The sequence below is a fragment of the Macrosteles quadrilineatus genome, unplaced genomic scaffold, assembly GCF_028750875.1.
Source record: "Macrosteles quadrilineatus isolate MER2022 unplaced genomic scaffold, UCM_ALF_1.0 Scaffold_8__2_contigs__length_117827958, whole genome shotgun sequence".
NCBI lineage: Eukaryota > Metazoa > Arthropoda > Insecta > Hemiptera > Cicadellidae > Macrosteles > Macrosteles quadrilineatus.
The window spans coordinates 53,018,813-53,039,496 of record NW_026542601.1 but is presented as its reverse complement, the minus strand read 5'-3'; the positions used below and the strand labels follow the sequence as shown (position 1 = coordinate 53,039,496).

Sequence of the window (20,684 nt, the reverse complement as noted above, 5' to 3'; positions counted from 1 at the left end):
ATAACAGTAGCCTACTAATTTGTAATTAAATAATATATATTCAAATACTAGTATCCTCTCCAACTACCATAAAAACAATTCAACTACTTGAGGCCTAAACAGATTAACAGAATCATATTATACTGTGGCATCAAAAATATTTTAAGTATTGTGACCATTTCACCTGTCGGCTACTCTTTCACCACTTGAAAACACTCATAATCAACAAGCATAGTTACTAGTTAGCTCTCTATGAGAACGTAGATGTCAACCACACATTGTAAAGTAAGCTTTTCAGACCTAATGTAGCAAGAAGCTAAATCCCTCTATTGACGCTAACTGGCCAGTACGACACGTACTCGTACTACGGCATTGTTAAATTATTTGTTTTATATGCTCTGTTATAGGCGTGTTTAAATTAGGGGTGCCAACCAAATAAGTCTCCGGTTGAACATAAGAGGGTAAGCAGGTGGATCTAACAAAGGATCTAGAACGGATTATTTGCGTCTAACATTTTTGGAAAAGAACTAAGATTTATTTGGCCAGGTGGTGCTCTGTTTTCCGCTTTAAAAATAGCTGCGACATTTATTCAGGTAGCATCATTGTAAAGTGGGAAGTGACTTCTTTTGTCTCTTACTATGCACATAAGAATCTCACTTGACTCCTCGGAGCTCTTGTCCCTACACATTTCTGCCACAGTTTTAAAAGATTGGGGAAATAGATTAATTGGCAATATGACCCTATTCCCGCATATTTCTTTATGGCATTTTTTATTTGAATTGTGTTTTGTGTTTCATGAGCTGTTGGCTTCCAGTACCAACATCGTACTCAACTATACATCATCTGTGCATGTTCAGAATGACCTTCTTAAGGAATTAGATTACATACTCGGAGGTAAAACGCGTCATGGATCTTTAAATTGTATATCCCCTGTGTGATCCTCTCATCTAAATGAGTTTCAGAGCTGACCATGGCAAAGGCGGAATTAAATTGACGAATTTTATCCAAATAATTTCTTGGTCTAAGTCTCGTAGCCCTGTTTTCAGATTGGGAGTTTCCAATAAGTTCCTGAAAGGATGGTGAATTCCGCAGATGTGGTAAACGGTTCTTTCATTTATGGCAACAAAGAGTCATTTTGAAATGTTTCAGTCAGTATTTTCTTTGCTTAAAATGTAAGTCACCACAATGTAAACATTTAACGTTCATTTGTCTGAGGAGATGTATCCGTGATGTATCACCACGGTAGTACTGCATACTGCCACTCTGTATTCTTCAAATGTTCCATTGGGAGGTTGATGCGAGCGGTCACGTTCGTTTTCCATCCAGCCACTTTTATTTACAAAAATAAATTATTAAATTTTGACTCTTGATATGTGATATTTATTTGACTTGCATGTGTAATTAGACCTTGCATCTTTTAGTTTTTAGGTGTGAACATACAGCGATTATTTATCATCATTAATTTATGTACTTATTTATTTATTGTAGAGCTTTTGTAGAAGCATGTTGATTGAATTTGAATTTTTAGATCTTGTAATCACTCTGCCTTACTTAACTGACGATTCCAAATGCACGTACTTTGTTAAAAGGAAAATAAATATTGTTATTCTTAAAACATACTCCTTAATATTTTTATCTGTGGTGTAATCAACGAAGTTAAAGGCGGCCGTGAATCAACTATCGAACCGTGTCAGAAACGTAAATAAAACGAGTGAGTTCCATATTATCGACAACCATAGAAATTGACCGAAACTGAATTATTCCCATTTGGTCGACACTGAAATATTCCCATACGAATAAAACAACGAGAATGCATAGCAAATCTTTGCCTGCTAATTACTAAGCTAGAAAATAACCATAATGTCTATCTGCATAATGCCTGCCATGCGAGTTCGTTCTATTTGGTATTGAAAATAATTGAGGTTAAGTTCCAGAAAATAATTCAGAACAATTAAAATTTTATAATAATTATTGTTACCTGTCTCTTTTTAGTTGTGTTTAAAATAATATTTAGGCACTTTTGTAGTTGTGTGTCTTTTGTCTTTTAAGCCTACATTATTTTATTCAGAGAAGAAAAATGAAAAACCCCTCGTCTATAACCTTAGTGGAGAGAAGTTGATTTTAGGGTAGGCCTAACTTATACCATTTTTATACTAGGCTAAACTGAACAGAGTGTAACATTTTACAAACTTCAAAATGAAAGAAATAAAGAAACGTAACAAATACCTGCCCCAAAAACAAGTGAAAAGTGATGAATCTACTGATAACGAAATGGAGATGCCATATCAAGAAACAGAATACAAGAAGTGGTATGATGAGGTGAGTTTTATCTTAGTTAATTTTGACGAAGTTAAGTTAATGGGTTAGGGATGAGCATCGATAGTCAATGTTTTTCTATCAATGTTCGATGTTTTTTTACGGCTGCACTTTACTTTAGATAACTTCTTGATCAGCATTGTACGTGTTATTAAATTTATGGAAAGTAAATAAAAGAAACGTCTTATAACACTTAAAACATATATTTACGCTTATACTGTTACTCACAAGACGGTAAATATACAAAACAGATGGTAAGTGGTGATCGATTTCGATTGGACACTCCAATCATCATCAGACTTAATAGGCGAATCTTTAGGCTTTACTTTAGGTCCTACTCATTCGAATGAAAATATCGTTTGATATATCGATTATTCGATATATCGTTTGGTTAGTTAGGTAAGGTTAACCTAACCTAACTAAGTTAACCAAACAACTTATATTGAATGAAACAATCTACGAATAATTGATACTTTCATTTGAATGAGTGTAGGACCTAAAGTAAAGTGCAGCCTTTTTTACATGTAGCCTATGTTTCGTCATATAGCCTAGGCTACATCGATGTTTTCGGTCAAGTTTTGAGAGTACTAAGTAAAAGCATAGGCCTACAAATAATAACTGAAAAACATTGATGTTTTCGCAACTATGTTATCTGAACATCAGTGGCTGCTGTCGAAGCTACCATCGATGGTTGACCTCATGGGCGCCCACAGGGGGTTCAAGGGGGTGCACTACACCCCCCTGTCTTAAAAAATTACAGTTATGCAAAATTGTATAGGCCTACCGGTCATAGCACAGTCATACCAAAAAACCACATCCTACCACAGTTGTACCACAGTCATAAACTTAGCAAAAATTGGATGAAACATTAGTTTGTTTTGAATATTTTAATCGATAGGCCTAAGTAGGTACCTTGTTATGGCATATCTTAAAAATAACTTATTGAATGTAAATCTATAGGCCTATTGATTTTCCGTTTAGGGTCTTTACAAGTAGAGTAAGTTAGGCCTGCTGCCCGCCACTCTTTTTCCATTATTAGGATGTTGTATAGGCCTACTTGTAAAATATACATTTTAATAATAAGTTACACAGCAAATGAAAACTGAGTGATAAATGTTAATGCAAACTTTTTTTTAATGTTCTGAGCTATAACTCAACATGACACAACCAAGTCTAGGCTATATCAAAACATTCCAAAATCATAATAACTAGTGTACCTGTTGCTCGAATTCGAGCAATTGCATTACAGGTGACTCAAAGATTATGGAAATACTCACAATCTACACAACAGTTAGATATAATCAAAATATTTTGTAAATATCTTATCTTTTTCAAAAAGTTGATCTTGTTTTTTTAGTGTTTTCTACAAATTTTTCCCTCTCATAGTCGCATTAGGTTGTCTATGATAACGATTATAAATGAAAAAAAAAACATTATTTCTATTTCTTCTACTTGGTTGTGTTCTATGACTTTTGTGTTCTATGACTTTTTCTATGTTTCCATTGTTTACAAATCGGTTATTTCAATGATTGCTCAAGATATGTAGAACAGTGTTAATTAAGTTTTATTTTTAGCCTATATCAAATTGTCCAGGATTTCTCACTCTTTTCCACTCTATACACCAACCCAAGTTTCGTCTACAGATGCAATATGCCAACGAATATCACCTACGTACAATCTCCAAGAAGTGGTAAAAAAGGCAGAAACCAACCCATACAATAGATATAAGTTAACTCCAAAAGAAAAGAGTTACTGTGATAATAGCATTTTCCACTGATTTGGTAATAGAACATTATAGGCTATTGCAAAACATGACACGATGCAGAAGAAAATCCATTTTAAAATCAGAAAAACCGAATGCAAATACTGTACTTCATTTTGACAAATTCAATAAATCACAATTAAAGTATTAACAGCTGTTTCATTAAAAAGTAGTGTAGAATTATGCATATGGTCGTAATGTAAACAAATATGGAGGCAACTTTAAAAGCTTCTGGGGCAGAGCCCCAAGGGAATTGACCTCGTTCCTCTTTTGATGGCTCATCTACAGACCAAGACCTTTCTTTAGAGACCCCTACCAAGTTTCTACGCCCAGCCGTTCTCTCAAATTAGCTGTGACAAAAACGCCGTTTTCCTCCATAAGAATAACATGGGATGGGAATTCAAAGGCCACTGGGGCAGGGCCCCAAGGGAATTCACCATGTTTCTCTTTTGATGGCTCATCTACAGACCAAGACCTTTCTTTAGACACCTGTACCGAGTTTCTACGCCCAGCCGTTCTCTCAAAATAGCTGTGACAAAGAAAAACAGTTTCAAATTAATATATAGATTAGCCTACTACACATCAAGGACTGCCAAATAAGTCAAATTAGTTTAAAATCAAATATAGGACATCACAACCTAATTTATATAGTAGGCTACTGTCTAGAGTGTTTTTCTCTGATCTTAGGCTATACGATTGTCTTGAGTTATTTGAGCATCCCTAAGGACAGTTAAATAACCGTTAAATTGCGTGCTATTTCTGTGTTGCATAACTGCACATTAAACAGTAGTTTCTATTGTGTAGATATAATCCCTTTTTCCGCCCTAGACTGTACTCAGAAGGTAAGTTTAGGACTTTATACGTGTCACAACTTGGCTGGCACATTTGCTTTCTTTTCTACCTTATCCAACCTTTCTAGATCCTAGCTTCTAAACGCTCACAGCTGGTGAACCTGGCCCCTGGCAGGTGCTTCCTCCTCTTGCAGGACAGTAGGGCATGGAGTTCCCCAAGGATTCATCTTGGAGCCCGCTTATTCATCTATTTATTTGTTTGTTGGTTGTTTTTTTTCTTTGTTTTCTTCTGTTCATCATTGTGATGAATGACCTGGACAATGATGTTGGTACCCTTCTCTTTGCCGATGACACCACTCTCCTATAATTTGGTTTCAATCCTTCGGGGATAAATGCAGATATGGAGCTTAGACTGTAAAATGCTTCAGCCTCGTTTGCAGCAAACCGTTTCCAGCTCGACCCTGACAAGACCCAGATAGGCTATTAATAGATTCCTTGAGTCTGCTCCCTTCTAAAGCTGAGATCAATTGTGACAGAGAACAACCTGGCCATGGTCTACTTTGCCCTATTCCATTGCCTTGTTACTGGTAGACTTCTTTTATGGGGGCATTCCCCAGGCACAGTGGAGACTCAGAATATTCAAAAAAGGGGCTTAAGACTCATGACCTTTAGTGACAGCCGAGCTCATAGTAAGCCCCGTTATGTAAGACTGGGAATATCTACTGTCTTTGGCCACTAAATTCTTCTGTACCTTCTTCTATCTGAGATAATCATTTAAAGACCTTACGTCTTGTGCTATGGTTCATTTGCACAACACCAGGCAAAGAAACATGCTGGATGTTCCCCGTGTCAGACTCTCTAGGACAGCCGCTACCTACAAAGTTTATGGACTAAAAAATATTTTAACAAACTTATACTGGTCACTAGGGGTTGGAGAAGAGACTTCTTCAAGGAAAAACTAATTGTGGTTCTGAAATATCAAGCCGACGGGTACTACAGTATTTTGGAGTTCATGGCTGATAACAAAATTGCTAACCTACAACAGTTGTAGCCATCTTTCCCAAATTCCAGTTTTTAACTCGTATAATATGAATACATTGTATTTGAACTGTTTTCGTACACGCTCCAAGTTCCTTTTATGTTATGTGGGAAAAAATATAGTTTTTTATTTCGTTATGACACAGTCCATCCCCAATTTTGGGTGAAGATGAAGAAGTAGGTAATAATGTTTCTGCAGCCAGATTGCACAATACCATGTTTTGCTGTCCATACCAGTGGCATTTTTTTCAGGAGGTATTGTACAGTGTATGCCTACTGAAACGCTTCCCAAACTATAACAACCATGGACGACAAAATTAAATAAAGAAATTGACATATTCTATATATGAAATATTTGTAATATTTTGATATCCTAATATCTAATTTGGTATTAGGCCTCTGGTATACAAAGCCTACAACAAATTCTGAATATATTGTTGATATTATTTTGATACTTACCATAGTTGACATATTACTTTCTCCCCCTATACCATAGTATATGGAGAAAGTATTGTTTTCGTCAAAATTATTGAGTTGACTTTTGAATGGATATATCCGTTTTGGGTCCCCCTGAACACAAAAAAGTGGTTTTCAAAGTGATGTCTGTATGTGTGTGAATGTGTACAGAGCTAAAGACCACACCTGTTGTCCGATTTTGATGAAATTTGGTATGTAGGCACTAATCCACTGTATCTCCAGGCAGTTTTTTTTTATTTTGGTTTTCAATGGTTATTAAAAAAAACCATAAAATAATGGAAAAATCGGATTTTCTCAAAATGGCTTGAAGGATTTTGATAAAAATTTAGTATGTTCTAGTCCTTAGGAATCTGCACAAAATGGTACAAATCTCATTTGTGTAAAAATTACAGTTCAGAAGTTATTGTAACTTATGTTAATTTCCCATGAAAACCCCATTAAATACAATAAATCAGATTTGAGAAAAACCCGGTTTTGATTAAAGTTAGTATGTTATGGTCCTTTAAATTCTGATCAAAATGGTAAAAATCCCATTTCCGTAAAAATTACGGCTAAAAAGTTTTGTAACTTATGTTATTTTCCCATAAAATAAAAAATGGGATTTTAGGATAAAAGCCGGTTTTGATTAAAATAATGTGTTATCGTCCTTATTATAAAAAAATAGTGAACCCCCCCCCCCCACATTGCTGAATGCTATTGCAACTTTTGACATTTTCCCTAAAAAATATCATAGTTACTCCCACCGCTTCCGCTTACCCATGATAAAGGTTGTTCACAAGCTAATGGGAGAAAATATGTCAGATTGCTGATACCTTTTATTTTGTGGTTGTTTTAGCTACCCAATAACCCATCAGACTCCCCAGAAAACATAGAGTCAGATGTTATAGGATTGAAAACTGAAGCTGAAATGATATTAAAACGAGAAGAAGAATTTTACAGTAAGAGTAAGTACAGTAATATTTCTCTTTACTTCTTGCTCAATTATTTTTTAGTGTCAAGAAAAATTGGATGTTAATTAATAATGTAGGCTAGCTAATCAAATTGAGCAACATATGAACTAGATCTTAACTACGGTAACGTAATTGAAGGCAGCTTTTGGTATAGGTTTAATTAGTGTAGGCCTACAGTTTACATATTATGATTTTAATTGCCTGTTAGACAGCATTTTAGAGGTTTCAGTCTTAGGGTAATTTTTATATTAAAGAGTTTTCTTCTCTTGAAATTACCAATGGTTAAACTTGATTCTCTAACCACTGATCAGCTACAACTTCAATACGTGTAGCCTAAATTATAATTTGTCTTCCTGCTGTTCATACTGGAGGGAATGTAAGACAATTGTAAACAAAGTTTTATGTTACATTTGTTGCTATTGTTGATGAATAGACTAAAAATTCATATTAACCAATAAGGACAAGGAACTTTTTGCACTACCCCTGAAAAAGCATACATAAATATGTTTCTTCAGCAAGTTAAGATTCAATGATTGTTAAAATTGTTATGTTAACAATGCTTCCTTAACCATCAGAATCCAGCCGTAACGGTCACACAGACAAATCATGGTTGAAGACAGTGCTGTCTAAGGGCACAGCGTCAGACAAAGTCGCAGCCAATGTTGTTACTATCCAGGACAATCCTGTGTACAACCTGCCAGCGCTACGACACCTAGTAGGGATGGTCAAGGTCGCCAAGAAAAAAGAATGTCTCATCGTTATGGGTAAGTAGGTATTGTACTTATTACATGTCTGTGTGTATAAAATCAAAGTTGGTAAATGTTTATTCCAATTGAATGCATTTGGCTTAAGTCCGTTGGATCGTTGGATGTTTACTTTTAGTTGTACAGTTGAACTCCGGTTAACCGAAATAAAGGGGGGAGAACCATTTCAGATAACCAATTTTTTGGTTAACCTGTCATTGCTAAAAATAGGCTATGTATTACCACAGTGAGTTGGAAAAATTAATTTAAAACAATGTCTAAATAATACAGTATTTTATGTCAGCTACAGAAATGTTACAATAGGTTAGAAAAAACTTTAAACTAGACACCTGATGTTACTAGAAAGCATTTTATATTACGCATTACAGTAGACCCTCTCTGCATCATCCGGCACTGCACCACTCCGGCATTCCAGTAATCCGGCGTCTTTTGACGCAACCGCGGCAAAATTCTGATTATCTCATGCGGCAGCGTAGACACCATCATTCTCTCCCACGGTCATGAAAACGTCATCATCATCTTGCGCGATCACGGTAAAATCATTAACATCTCCTGAGGTCATGTAGACATTATCGTAATCTTCCGCGGTCGCGGCAAAGATTTTATCATCTCCGTGAAAACATCATTGTCTAATCACGCGGTCACGGAAACGTCGTCATGCACGATCGTGGCAAAATCATTAACATCACCCGCGGATGTATAGACGTTATCATTGCCTCCCGCGGTCACGGAAACGTCATCGTCATCTTGCGCGATCGCGGCAAAATCATGAACATCTCCCGTGGTCATGTAGACATTATCGTTGTCTTTCGCAGTCGCGGCAAAGGTTTTTATCATCTCCCGCGGCCGTGAAAACATCATTGTCTAATCCCGCGGTCACGGAAACGTCATCGTTGTCATGCGCGATTGCGGCAAAATCATGAACATCTCCCGCTGTCATGTAGACATTATCGTTGTCTTCCGCGGTCACAGCAAAAATTTTATCATCTCCCGCGAACGTGAAAACATCATTGTCTACTCCCGCAGTCACGGAAACGTCATCGTCGACTTGCGCGATCGCGGCGAAATCACGAACATCTCCCGCGGACGTATAGACGTTACCATTGCCTCCCGTGGTCACGGAAACGTCATCGTTGTCATGCCCGATCGCGGCAAAAGTGGTTTCCGACCGCGCGATCTTCGGAGACGTTTTTTAATTGCATTTTAAGTGTTTTTATTGATAACATTCCAGTAATCCGGCAATTTCACTAATCCGGCAGTATCACGGTCCTATATCTGCCGGATTACTGAGAGTCTACTGTACTTATATTTTAGCCCTGTATTATTTTATGGAACCATTTCGGTTAACATGGGTTTTGGTTAACGCGAATTCGGTTAACCGGGGTTCTACTGTATACTAAAATTATCAACATCTCTAAAAATAATTAAATATAAATCTTTTTGTCTGTTTGAAACTATCGACTAAACCCTTTTTTTTTACTATCGCTGAAAAAGCATGCATGAATAGACACATATGTTTGTTCAGTAATTTAAGATTCAATGATTGGCAAATTTGTTCAGCAACAAATATAAATATGTTATAATCTGTGAAAGCCTTGAAAATCTAAATTGTTAACAAATATTGCGAAAAATTATATATAATTTGCCACGGATACAATTAACTTGAGCTGCATTTATAAAACCAAGGTGTCCCGATTGATTTAGCAAGAAATGTATTGTAGCATGTACCAGTACCTATAACAACTTTGTTTATTATATAATTTTTGTTTGTGGCTTAAACATTATTCATTGTGCTATGACCACCTGAGGTGTTTGATTTTATTGCACTTACACAATTTCAGTCACAGCTCTGACTCGTCAATGAAGTGAATGATCCAGGTTTTGGATTCTATCAAGCCATAATCACACCCTTCTTCATTGCTGTCAAATAATCGCCTTGACATTGCAAATTAGATTATTCAAAGGTCTCTGAGAAACACAATTATGATAGAAGCTGACAACGACAACACAATTCATCTATTACAAGAAGTTGGTGCTGTGACTGAAAATTTGGTATGAAGCCTTAGTTTAATTATTATTGAATGAACACAGACTAAATTAATTTCCACCATGTATACAATGTCGTGTTTTACCAACCATGTAAATAACAGGCATTGCAGTTTAACACATTTTATTACTTTATAGAGACTTTGACCGACCTTTTCCTCTCGGATTTGCTGAGACCGAACAAGAAACTGTTGAGGTTTGATCAGCAGCCGCTGACCATGCTACAGGAGCTATCCTCAGGCAATGCTGTGACTCGGCGCAAGTTCTTGTGTCATTGGCTGTTTGAAGATAACCTCAAACATCTGTACCTCCAGTTTGTCAACTCACTAGATGTCGTCAGCAAAGATACGGTGGACGCTCACAGAGAGAAAGCTGTCACTGCTATGTACAAGTTACTTTCCAGCAACCCGGAACAAGAATCGGTAATCTTTGAATAATTTTTTTTCCTCCAGAGTTTCATGCAATCATTTTGATAAGATTAGTTATTTTCCTTACTGTCAATAACTGAGTACCTGGGAAGTAATAGTGCTCGCCTTCTATCTATAAGGTCGCTGGTTTGATCTTGAGAAGTTATTGGCTTTTTGATGGCTCCTAACATGGCCCAGCTGTCCTTGATCATTAGGCTTTTAAATTTTAATGATAATGGCCAAAGGAACAGTTGGGATTAGTCATGAGGGTACCTAAAAAGCTACAAAATATTTTACTCTATTCTATAAAACTTCATTTAAAAAATTAAATACACCCAGTTGCGTCACCATCCTAATTAGTAATGCCAATGACTTTATTAAGGCAAAACAAACTTTGTTTACAAAGTTAAACCGTCTAAATGTATGCATGGTAAGTGTAGAATATAGTAAGGGGTTTTTTTTTTGTAGCTTCATTTATGACCAGCTGTTTCTTTAGCCACGGCCATTTACCAAACGCCCAGTGATCGAGGACAACTGGGTTCAGTTTTGAACCTTTAAAACCCTACTGTCATGTCTGAGGATTAAACTGGCGACCTTATGATTAATATACAAGCACTATGTATCACGACTATTGATAGTTGTTGTGACAATAATTTAATCAGGAATGAACTAAATTAAATAAGACTTCATATTTTTAACATGTCTTTTTTAAGAATTCAAAAACAATAACAATATTTGTTTACATCTGATCATAATATCCTAAATAAAACACATGTTTTATTTGCAGTCTTTATGAAACATCCCCCTCCTTAAAGATCAAGTCTCCTTGGTCTGGAGGATGTACTTCACACCCGTGTGTAGTCTTGTAACTTGAGTTGTCCTCTCCCTCTCGTGGTTTTGGACTTCTGGTTTTGAACCCATAGCCGACATCATTACTCGGCGAGCCCCTCGCCTGTCGCACCACCGATGCAAGATGTTCTCGAAGAGTCCGGGTATCAGTCTCCAAAGACAACCCAAGAATCTCTTTGACCGCCTCTAACTAAATCCGATGCTTGATCCGATTCCGTATTACCCAGTACCTGAGGTACGGTTCTTGGGGGGTCAGTAAGCCCCATAGTTGTAGTAGCAGGTGGTAAATATGTCGGCGCAGCAGCCCAGCCGTACACAGCCTATCATCACTTTACCAACGGGCATTCTGCTTCTTCCAAGACGATGAGAATCTCTGCCGTAATTCCGCAGTTCCAGTGGTCGCCAAACCATACTGTTCTATTGTCCTCATGAGCTCCCCTTTCGAGAGGTCATAGATCCAACCCACGCGACCGTCCCGGGGCTGCGACCCCAAGGACATATCGCTAGCACGGAATACGTCAACAAAGTTGTCACCGTCGTAGCCACTACCGATGAAATCGCTGGTCAAACGGGTGAAGACACCGGCTACAATGAAGATGTTGTCATCACCGACAGTTCGGAGGTAACCCCAGAACTAGTCGTAGTAAAAGGAGACGTGATGGGCTTACCGCCCAGCATAGACGTCGTACTCGTGGTCAGAACTATATTTAAAACTCAAATACCACGACTAACCCACAAAAATAAGAGCAAAACCAATTAAAATGAGTTAAACACCGTACTATTAAATCAAACCAATTATAGGTGTGAAAGTCAAACCACAAACTCAATAAGGGTTCTCACTCAAATAATATTCAACCATAAAGCTCAATTAAATAGCAAAACAAAATTACTAACTAATATCTATGTATACAACCACTAAATAAATTAGGGTTCACAACACACCACACTGTAACAGAAAACAGGTTAGGCCTTTCCAACCGACTATAAAATCACAGAAGGTCTGCCTAAAATTCTACGCAACAGCTCAGGTCCGCAGCAAATCTGCACAAGTCCACAGCAAATCTGCACAAATAAAATTATTTTGTTCGGGCACCGTTAATACGTCAGCAACTCAGCACCACTGCCAACCTCAGTCCCTGTTCGCAGGCGCCATCTTGCACTGGAAAAAATATTAAAAGTGCAGTCGCAAACGTTTGCCGAGGATAGCTCAGCCTACAATGGCTGGGTAAAGTTCCAGGGTCTGCGATAAGGGAAACCACTAGGCCAAAAGCCAGTTCTAACCGTTATAGGACTGGCTCATACACGGGCACTGTGCACAAGTCAAAAACAAGTCACCAAAACAAACGTGCAATAATCACCACCAGGCCTACGCCGATTCTCCATTCTCTTAGGGGGTCGTTGCTGACTACGCAACTGGGGCTTCGTCCTAACTAACCAATAGTTAAGCCCAGAGTGCCTAAAACAAAGTTACAGGACGACTTGCCAATAAAAACCACATAGCGAGTTAGGCATGTTTAGTCATAGGCAGAGTGACTAAACCTCTAGTAGCTGGTCTCAATACATAAAAAAAACCTACTACTACTACTACTACTGCTGTTACAATCAACGTTATATTTGTTAGCTGGGCTTCTGTTAGTAGGCTAATAAAATTAGCAACTAGCCTACTGGCCACGTGCTTCCAACTACGCACCCCAAATCGTGTAGCCTAGGTTTGTCGGGCCTCAGAGTTATTAGTAAAATAACTAACTCTTGGTACAACGCAAAATAATATCTACCAAAGTCAATAAAATATATTATTTGCGCTTCAGCGCCTGCCCAGAACCTTTAGGAATGTACTGCAGTATTATTCATGACAACTGTAAATCCTAGCTACCGTATCAGGATTATACCAGCACGTTTACAACTCGACCAATAAAGTTTGAGATGAATATTATCAAAATATTAAATCTACTCTTAAACCACAATGTAAGGAACGTCGTCCACTCACCACTAGCGGGCCTCTACCCAAATCAAACTCCAACACTCACTGTCAACTGTCCACCAGTATAACCACACCACCAACGTACACCATTGACACCAATGTCCACGTACACGCAACGTCTCCACAAGACACCAGCTCACTGCTCCAAATCTACCACTCAAATGCCTAGGCTATCCTGTAGTTCCAGGATACCCAGGCTTATCTGAACTGAAAAGCCGGGTCAAAGGGCGCTAGCTAGCTTCGCCGCTGCTGCTTGCTTACCTCAACAATCGCGCGGCCAAATAGTGAAAATATACCCCCTAGAAAAAACCTCGCTACATAGTTCAAATGTAATTTTTAAATTATTGAACTTTTGAATCAATTTAAAAATTTCCTACCACTCTGATTTCATTGCTAAAATCGTAATACTTTTTACAGGTGCTTCTAAAAAATTTAGTGAACAAGTTGGGAGATCCGAACCAGAAAGTGGTCTCTAAAGTGATTTACTCACTCACTCAACTACTGAGAGTTCACCCAGTGATGAAGCAGGTCGTAGCCAATGAAATTGAGCGCTTCCTTTTCAGGTAGTTATTCCATATGTTATTTATTTTTAGCATACCAACACTATTTTAATAACAATAATAGCTCTACACTCCTTAAATAGTGTGTTGGGTGACATAAGTACAAACTAAGAAGCAAAAAGAGGTGTTGTGTGCAATCCTACAAAACTCACTAAATGCTGTCAACTTCCACCCAAGCTGGAGACCGTGTATTTTTAATGTGTTCTCTATGTTCACACATTGTGTTATGGTAGACAAACAGTAGATTAGTATCCTGTGCTGCTCCTATTTCAATGTCCACTTTATTTTCCAGGCCTAACATTGGTGCAAGAGCTCAATATTACGCAATCTGTTTCTTATCACAGTATCTGTTTGTCAAAGAAGACTCACAGTTGGCAGAAAACTTGATATCCATTTACTTTTCATTCTTCAAAGCAAGCATAAAAAAGGTAACTAATTGTAATTATTTTAATTCTTCAAAGCAAGCATCAAAAAGGTAACTAATTGTAATTATTTTACTTTGTGCTACACATTGTTGGTTAAGTAAAAAAAGGATGTTTCTAAAAAAAGTCTCTCATACTTAAGTCTTAAAGACTATACAAATTTTATCTCAATATCTTGACTCAAATTTATCTCGGTGAGCTCTGTAAAATAATTTGACCTAAAATTATTCTCACCAATTTGTTATAGTTCTTTCAAATAATACTAATTTCTTGGATTGGCTAATAGTAACAGTACCTGTTCAGGGAGACGTAGATTCACGTATGATGGGAGCTCTACTGATGGGTGTGAATCGAGCGTATCCATACGCACAAATGGAGCGTAGTGAGCTAAGTGAACACATAGACACCATGTACAAGTTGGTACACGTCACTAGCTTCAACATTAGCCTGCAAACACTGTGTCTCCTCTACCAGATAGTCGGACATTCTGCTGACAGGTGATTACATCTTGAACAATTACGAGGGCAATTCAGAAACTAACGTAAAGTAGTGAAGGCAGCATGGCTGTTTTTGTACAAAAGTGTGTAGCAATTTAGTCAGCATCCAGTTGTTTTAAAGTAAAGGTTGAATGATCACTTATATAAATGTAATTTTTATTTTAAAGCTAGGGACACAAATGAAAGTCCTGCCAAGTGGGAGGTTTGAACTGCTATAATATTTTAAAATCATTAAATATTTAATCATAGCTTTTTGCCAGGAACAAAGGTGCTCGGATTACAAAAGACCATCTATGAAGGTTTAATTGTGTCATATTTCAACATCCAGGCACCCTACATCCTGGATTTAGCCCTGAGCAACTACCATCTTGTCATATGAAATAACAAATAAACGGTATGAGCAATCTGACACATACTTTCTCCCATTAGCTTGTCAACAACCTTTATAAGCATATCTTTATAAGGTAAGTGGTGGGAGTTTACCTATTTTATTTTATAGCAAAAAACACAAAAGTTGTAATAACTTTTGAACCGTAATTCTTACAGCAATGGTGAGTTTGCACTATATTGTTTTGAATTATAAGGACCATAATATACCAATTTTAATCAAAAACAGACATTTTTTTTAATCAACTGTTTTGTTATTTTATGGGTTTTTATGGGAAAATATCATAAGTTACAATAACTTTTGAACCGTAATTTATACAGCAGTGAAAGTTGCACCATTTTGTTCAGACTTTAAAGGGCTATAGCATACAAAATTGTAATCCAAATTGTTTGGGCCATTTTTGAGGAAATTCAATTTAACTGTTATTTTGGTGGGTTTTTATGGGGAAATCACCATCTTTATAGATAAGTTTTGTCTGTACATTGCTCAGAATTATATATTTTTTGGTTATTTTTACGTTTTATACATAAAAAAGCCAAAGCAAGTCTCGTCTCAATTTCTGTCTGTCTGTCTGTCATGGCCCAGAAGGCATTTTACACGGCCTACTCCAAGAAAACTAGAGTACCGGTTATAATTCTAATAGTTTGATTGTATTCACAGGATTGGGGAGAGTGTCTTTAACCATTGAAATATGGCTTCACTATTTTATAAATAAAATAACAGACAATAATAAACCAAATTTTGTGCGATTTTTGTCACGTTTTCTCCCTATGTTTACTACATACATCATTTATGAAATAATAATCATCTGTTAAGAGAATACGTGTTATATGTTAAGTTCTGTTCTCTTTGTAATATGGGCAAAATTGAAACCACATTTCATTTCATCGCTATATTAGTCAGAGAAATTTAGGATATGACCTTAAAAATACCCAGTGCACAATACTGGTTAATTCGTTCCACGCAGGGGACGTGCCGACGCGCTACAGCAATAACCTCTCGCTCGTCTGCCGGGTTGGCACGTCTAAAACTAAATCCAACAAAACAGTTATTGGATTCCTTTAAAATGAAAATAGAAATCTTTCCTTAAACCAACAACTATGGCCGATATTTTAAAGCGTATTACAGCATATGTTGATATGTAACTATAAAATAAACTAAATAACTAGCCATTATCCAGGTCAGGAACCGTAGATTCTGTCTGTATCAAGTTGTACTTGAGTTTTGATAACCAGGAAAATGACCGTGAATCAGTGTTGTACAAGACTGGGAAACTTACATTTTTTAGATCATCGGCGTCAAACACTGCGTGATCGCGGATGTTGCTGCTATCTCGGAAGATCTTTGGGATTTTGTTTTGATCGTAACAGTCGTTTTTCCAATGCGTCACTTTCGCTTTTGACTCACCGCAATTGCGCTACTATCAGACAATGCTATTGGACAATGCCGCCAATAGGCCTGTGGTCCATATATTTTATTGGTACGTGGGTCTACCCAAGTATCCACAACCGAATTTCAACGACTCTCGCTACTGGTACTTTTCCCAATAACGAGTTTAATCTTGAGTTAATAATTAGTTACCAAATAGAACAAATAAGATTTATATCCGGGTGACATTTAATTGCAAAGCATTTACTTTGGCTTGAAACTGTCAGATATTGTGTTTTCGAATGTTGTGAGTATTTCTTAGGTTTGCAAGCATATCTGGAAAACTGCACACCTAATATGCAATCCATCTGTTGATCTGAATATAATAAGGTTTAAACTGACTACAAGATCCCCGTCCACACAACGGGCACACAGCTAGTTAAAAATTAAAATTTCAAAAAATTAAAAAACCCATGGAGATGCCAAGTTATACATACCAAATTTAATCTAAATTTTAGTTGTTTTCATTTTACCAACCATAGGTTACTTTCCAAACGGCCCTTGTATTTTGAAATAGATAAGAGTTTAGTTTAGCTAGCTTACTTCACTTGAGAAAATTGAGTCCACGGTTTAATAGATGCATAGTAAAAGATCGCTATGGAAAACACAGATTTTTTATTCTAATATAGGGCTCTGAGAGTAGATTAAAGGCTGTGTAATTTTATTAAAATAAACATTGTTTTGTTCAGATTCTACTGTGCACTGTACAAGAAGCTGTTGGACCCCCACCTGTTTAACTCAGCACATCAAGCCATGTTTATCAACTTGGTCTACAAAGCCCTGAGGAAGGACTCCAACGTTGACAGAGTACGGGTGTTCATCAAAAGATTGCTCCAGGTATGTTTCTTTGATTTGATTATTTTAAAGCTCAACAACTCTGCTTATTGGGGCCTACAAGATTATGGATAGTTGCTTTTTTTTCATTGAGAAATTATTTTTGACTATTACTTATTCAAACTAATTTTGTTTGGAGTTAGATGCATATATTGAAATTGCACGATGTCACATAACAGAGAAACCCCATTGCAGCAAACCTGCAGACTAAGTGTTATTGTCTGGGTAGCCAAGTGGATAATAGACTCAAGAGTTGCTAGTGTGATCCCAAGGAGGGTCAGTTCTGGACTAACAAAGGATCAACGTTACTTAGTAACAACTAACAACACCAGGGTTTGGACGGTTTCCTAACAAAGCACATAGAATTGTAGAATAAATATAAAGTCAACTCGAAACTCCGTTCGACTCTATACCTGACAAGCAAACTTTACTTGTCACATAGACGTTCAATTAAGTTTTGTTTCTGTATGTTGAGTGTGTAACTGTTTACAGTAGATCTATAGATCTACATTATCCCCTTTTTGTGTTATCCACTATTGAAAAGTATAAATCAACAAGTCTTGATTTACATCGCATTCTATTGACCAGGTTTCTCTGAATGCACCAACACAGCTCGCTTGTGCCTTACTGTATCTGGTGTCAGAACTGTTGTCCAAGAGATCGGCTCTGCTGGCGCTACACACACACAGACAGACAGTCTACGCAGAGGAGGGCGATGCAGACGATGGAGAGGAGCGATACACCGATGCACCTCTAGACGACAAGGTAGACTTTGACAGCTATAATTGACTTAAAGGTACTAGGGCAGACATTTATCTATATGATCCAGCTGTAGCCAATTATTTATTCAAATACAACAGAGTCCTACTAATCTGATCTGATTGGAACTGAACCATGTTTTGTTTTAGCCGGATGGAAATGAAATGAAACTGCAACAAAGATCCAAACAGGGTTTTTTTCAAGACTGTTAAAGGCTATAATGCTCATTCCATTACAACAACACCATAATAAACTAAACTTCCTTGATCAGAAATCAGTTTAAATCAGCGCAATGAACATTATTGAAAATTTCTTTTGAAAGGCTAATTATTTCACCAAGGAAAAGGAAAGAAAATTATTGTAAACTATACTATATTTCATATCACACTATCTATAACAGTAGCCTATAAAAAGTTAAGGAAGAAGATATTATTTTAAACTAAGGTTAAACTATTTTAAACGGGTCCCTAAATTTCAGAAAATTCTTTGGGAAAAATATCCAATGAACGTCCATTCCTATTTTTAACTGTAGAACCCTTTGTGAATGGCTTATTCAATTATGTTCTATTTTAATACAAAATCGGCTACAGCTGGTCTATGACTGGGACGGTAGCGTGGTCCTGTAATCCAGCTACTAGGTGTTCAGGAATTGTGGATATTTATAGGCATGCACTGTGGATGCGATGCTCCCTGGCGTGGATTAAGGTCCGCACTATTGAGTACTACGACTATCTGCAGTACTATCCTGATAATTGGACCAATTCGTTAATTACACGGAAAAAATTTGGTTCGGATTCCACTATAAACTGTAGGTCCCTTAGTTGCCATTGGCTGTATGAGCTATTAATTAACAGCTGTGTCTAAGGAACATGTTGGCCTTAGTCATTAACAAGACTACAAGATTGCGCCACTCATCCTAAATTCATATTTGGGATAAAATACGCACATAAGTCATGTCCAAAAGTCAATTCATTCTACTTAGTAGTGATGCTACACTGTCTTCTCAAAACAGTTTACTGTGATGCCGAAAATTTTTCAGGTTGAAGATTCAAAAGTGACCGACAGTGAAGTAGAAGATGTTAAACCTGATGTAACAGAGGTTAAGCCAGAACCTGGTTGGTTTCATTGTAAGAATACGTCAACCAAAGTCGAAAGTAAAGTGTTTGATGGACGGTCTCGTAACCCGGCTCACGCTGGTGGGGAGTTTGCTGCTTATGAGGAGTTGACGATATTATCACAACACTTCCATCCGACTGTTGCGCTCTTCGCTAAAAACATCCTGGACAGTAAGTCGGTTCACCTTTTAGTGTTGACTTAAGATAAATTTTTACAATAATCAAACATTAAAAAATAGATCAATTATTGATGTGATTTTGAAATAGTAGATTTCTAAATGATGATAGTCGTATGTTCGCCATTTCAATTAAAAGTATGCTGTGTGTGATGGGGATGAAACATATGGTGTGTTTAAACTAAAATATGAATGAAAGATCAATAAGATGTCATGTAGATATGTGTTACTGACTAAGATCAGCTGTTTCTTTAGTCAGGATCAGCCGAAAGATTAAGAACAGATGGATACAGTCTCAATCATAAAAAAAGTACAGACATTTTTCAGCATACAACTCATCAGATTATTGGATAAGCAACATAACTACTCCTCTATCAAGCTATCCAATATCCAAGCAATTCCAGTTTTGTTTTATTCATGCTTGCACTGTAACAGCTCACTCCTTGTTCTGCTAAGTGTTATATTCACAGGTCTTGCGCCTTTGACTGCAAAATGCAAGGGTAAAAGGGTAAAAATGGGGTTCTGTTCTTGATGAGTTGTCTTCTAGGAAAATTTATTACAAAAACCAAATTTATTCCAAATTTAAACAAATATTCGAAAAAAAATATGAACGAAAAAATTATTTTGTTATTGGAATTTATTTGTGATCATTATTGGAAGTTTTTAATAATCTGAACCTAAGTTGGTAAAGACAAATTTTTAAACAAATAATTTGATGTGATTTTTTAACCACTCACAATAGTACAAATGTGTGATTTTTTGATCAATTTGGTCAGCAGTAAATAAGTTGTTTTCCTTACAAGATTGAATACCTGTATTGAACAATGCCTTTGAAAAACTGCCATTTAACAAATCGTATTCACTTTTTTCCATAGTTTGCAATAGTTATTCCCTCTAAGCATGGTCAGCGCCTCCTTAGTATATTTTCCTTACATCAGATCTAACTTTATCAATGCAAACTTATGAATCTGAAAAGAAAAACTTTTGACAGAGACAACACAAATGCATATCAGGGACTTTTCACTATACGAGCAAAGCCATTTAAAGAAATTAATTTAACACAATTTTACCTAGTATAAATCATGCATATTTTTTTTGTAAAGTAGAATGTTGGTTTCCCCCTTCAATTTGGACTATTAAATCTT

At 36.8% G+C, this 20,684-nt stretch overlaps 1 protein-coding gene across 1 annotated transcript in view; it reads left to right on the top strand.

Moving 5' to 3' along the window:
- Positions 1-1,876: 1,876 nt before the first annotated feature.
- LOC129001323 (CCAAT/enhancer-binding protein zeta-like) overlaps positions 1,877-20,684 on the top strand; it is a 25,544-nt gene continuing 6,736 nt past the window's right edge. Inside the window, exons 1-10 of the mRNA XM_054428589.1 lie at positions 1,877-2,298; positions 7,199-7,307; positions 7,889-8,077; positions 10,262-10,545; positions 13,778-13,923; positions 14,213-14,348; positions 14,646-14,839; positions 17,345-17,492; positions 18,078-18,254; positions 19,288-19,534. Coding sequence (XP_054284564.1) covers positions 2,176-2,298; positions 7,199-7,307; positions 7,889-8,077; positions 10,262-10,545; positions 13,778-13,923; positions 14,213-14,348; positions 14,646-14,839; positions 17,345-17,492; positions 18,078-18,254; positions 19,288-19,534 — 1,753 coding nt within the window. The 5' untranslated portion in view covers positions 1,877-2,175. The remainder of the gene's footprint in view (positions 2,299-7,198; positions 7,308-7,888; positions 8,078-10,261; positions 10,546-13,777; positions 13,924-14,212; positions 14,349-14,645; positions 14,840-17,344; positions 17,493-18,077; positions 18,255-19,287; positions 19,535-20,684) is intronic.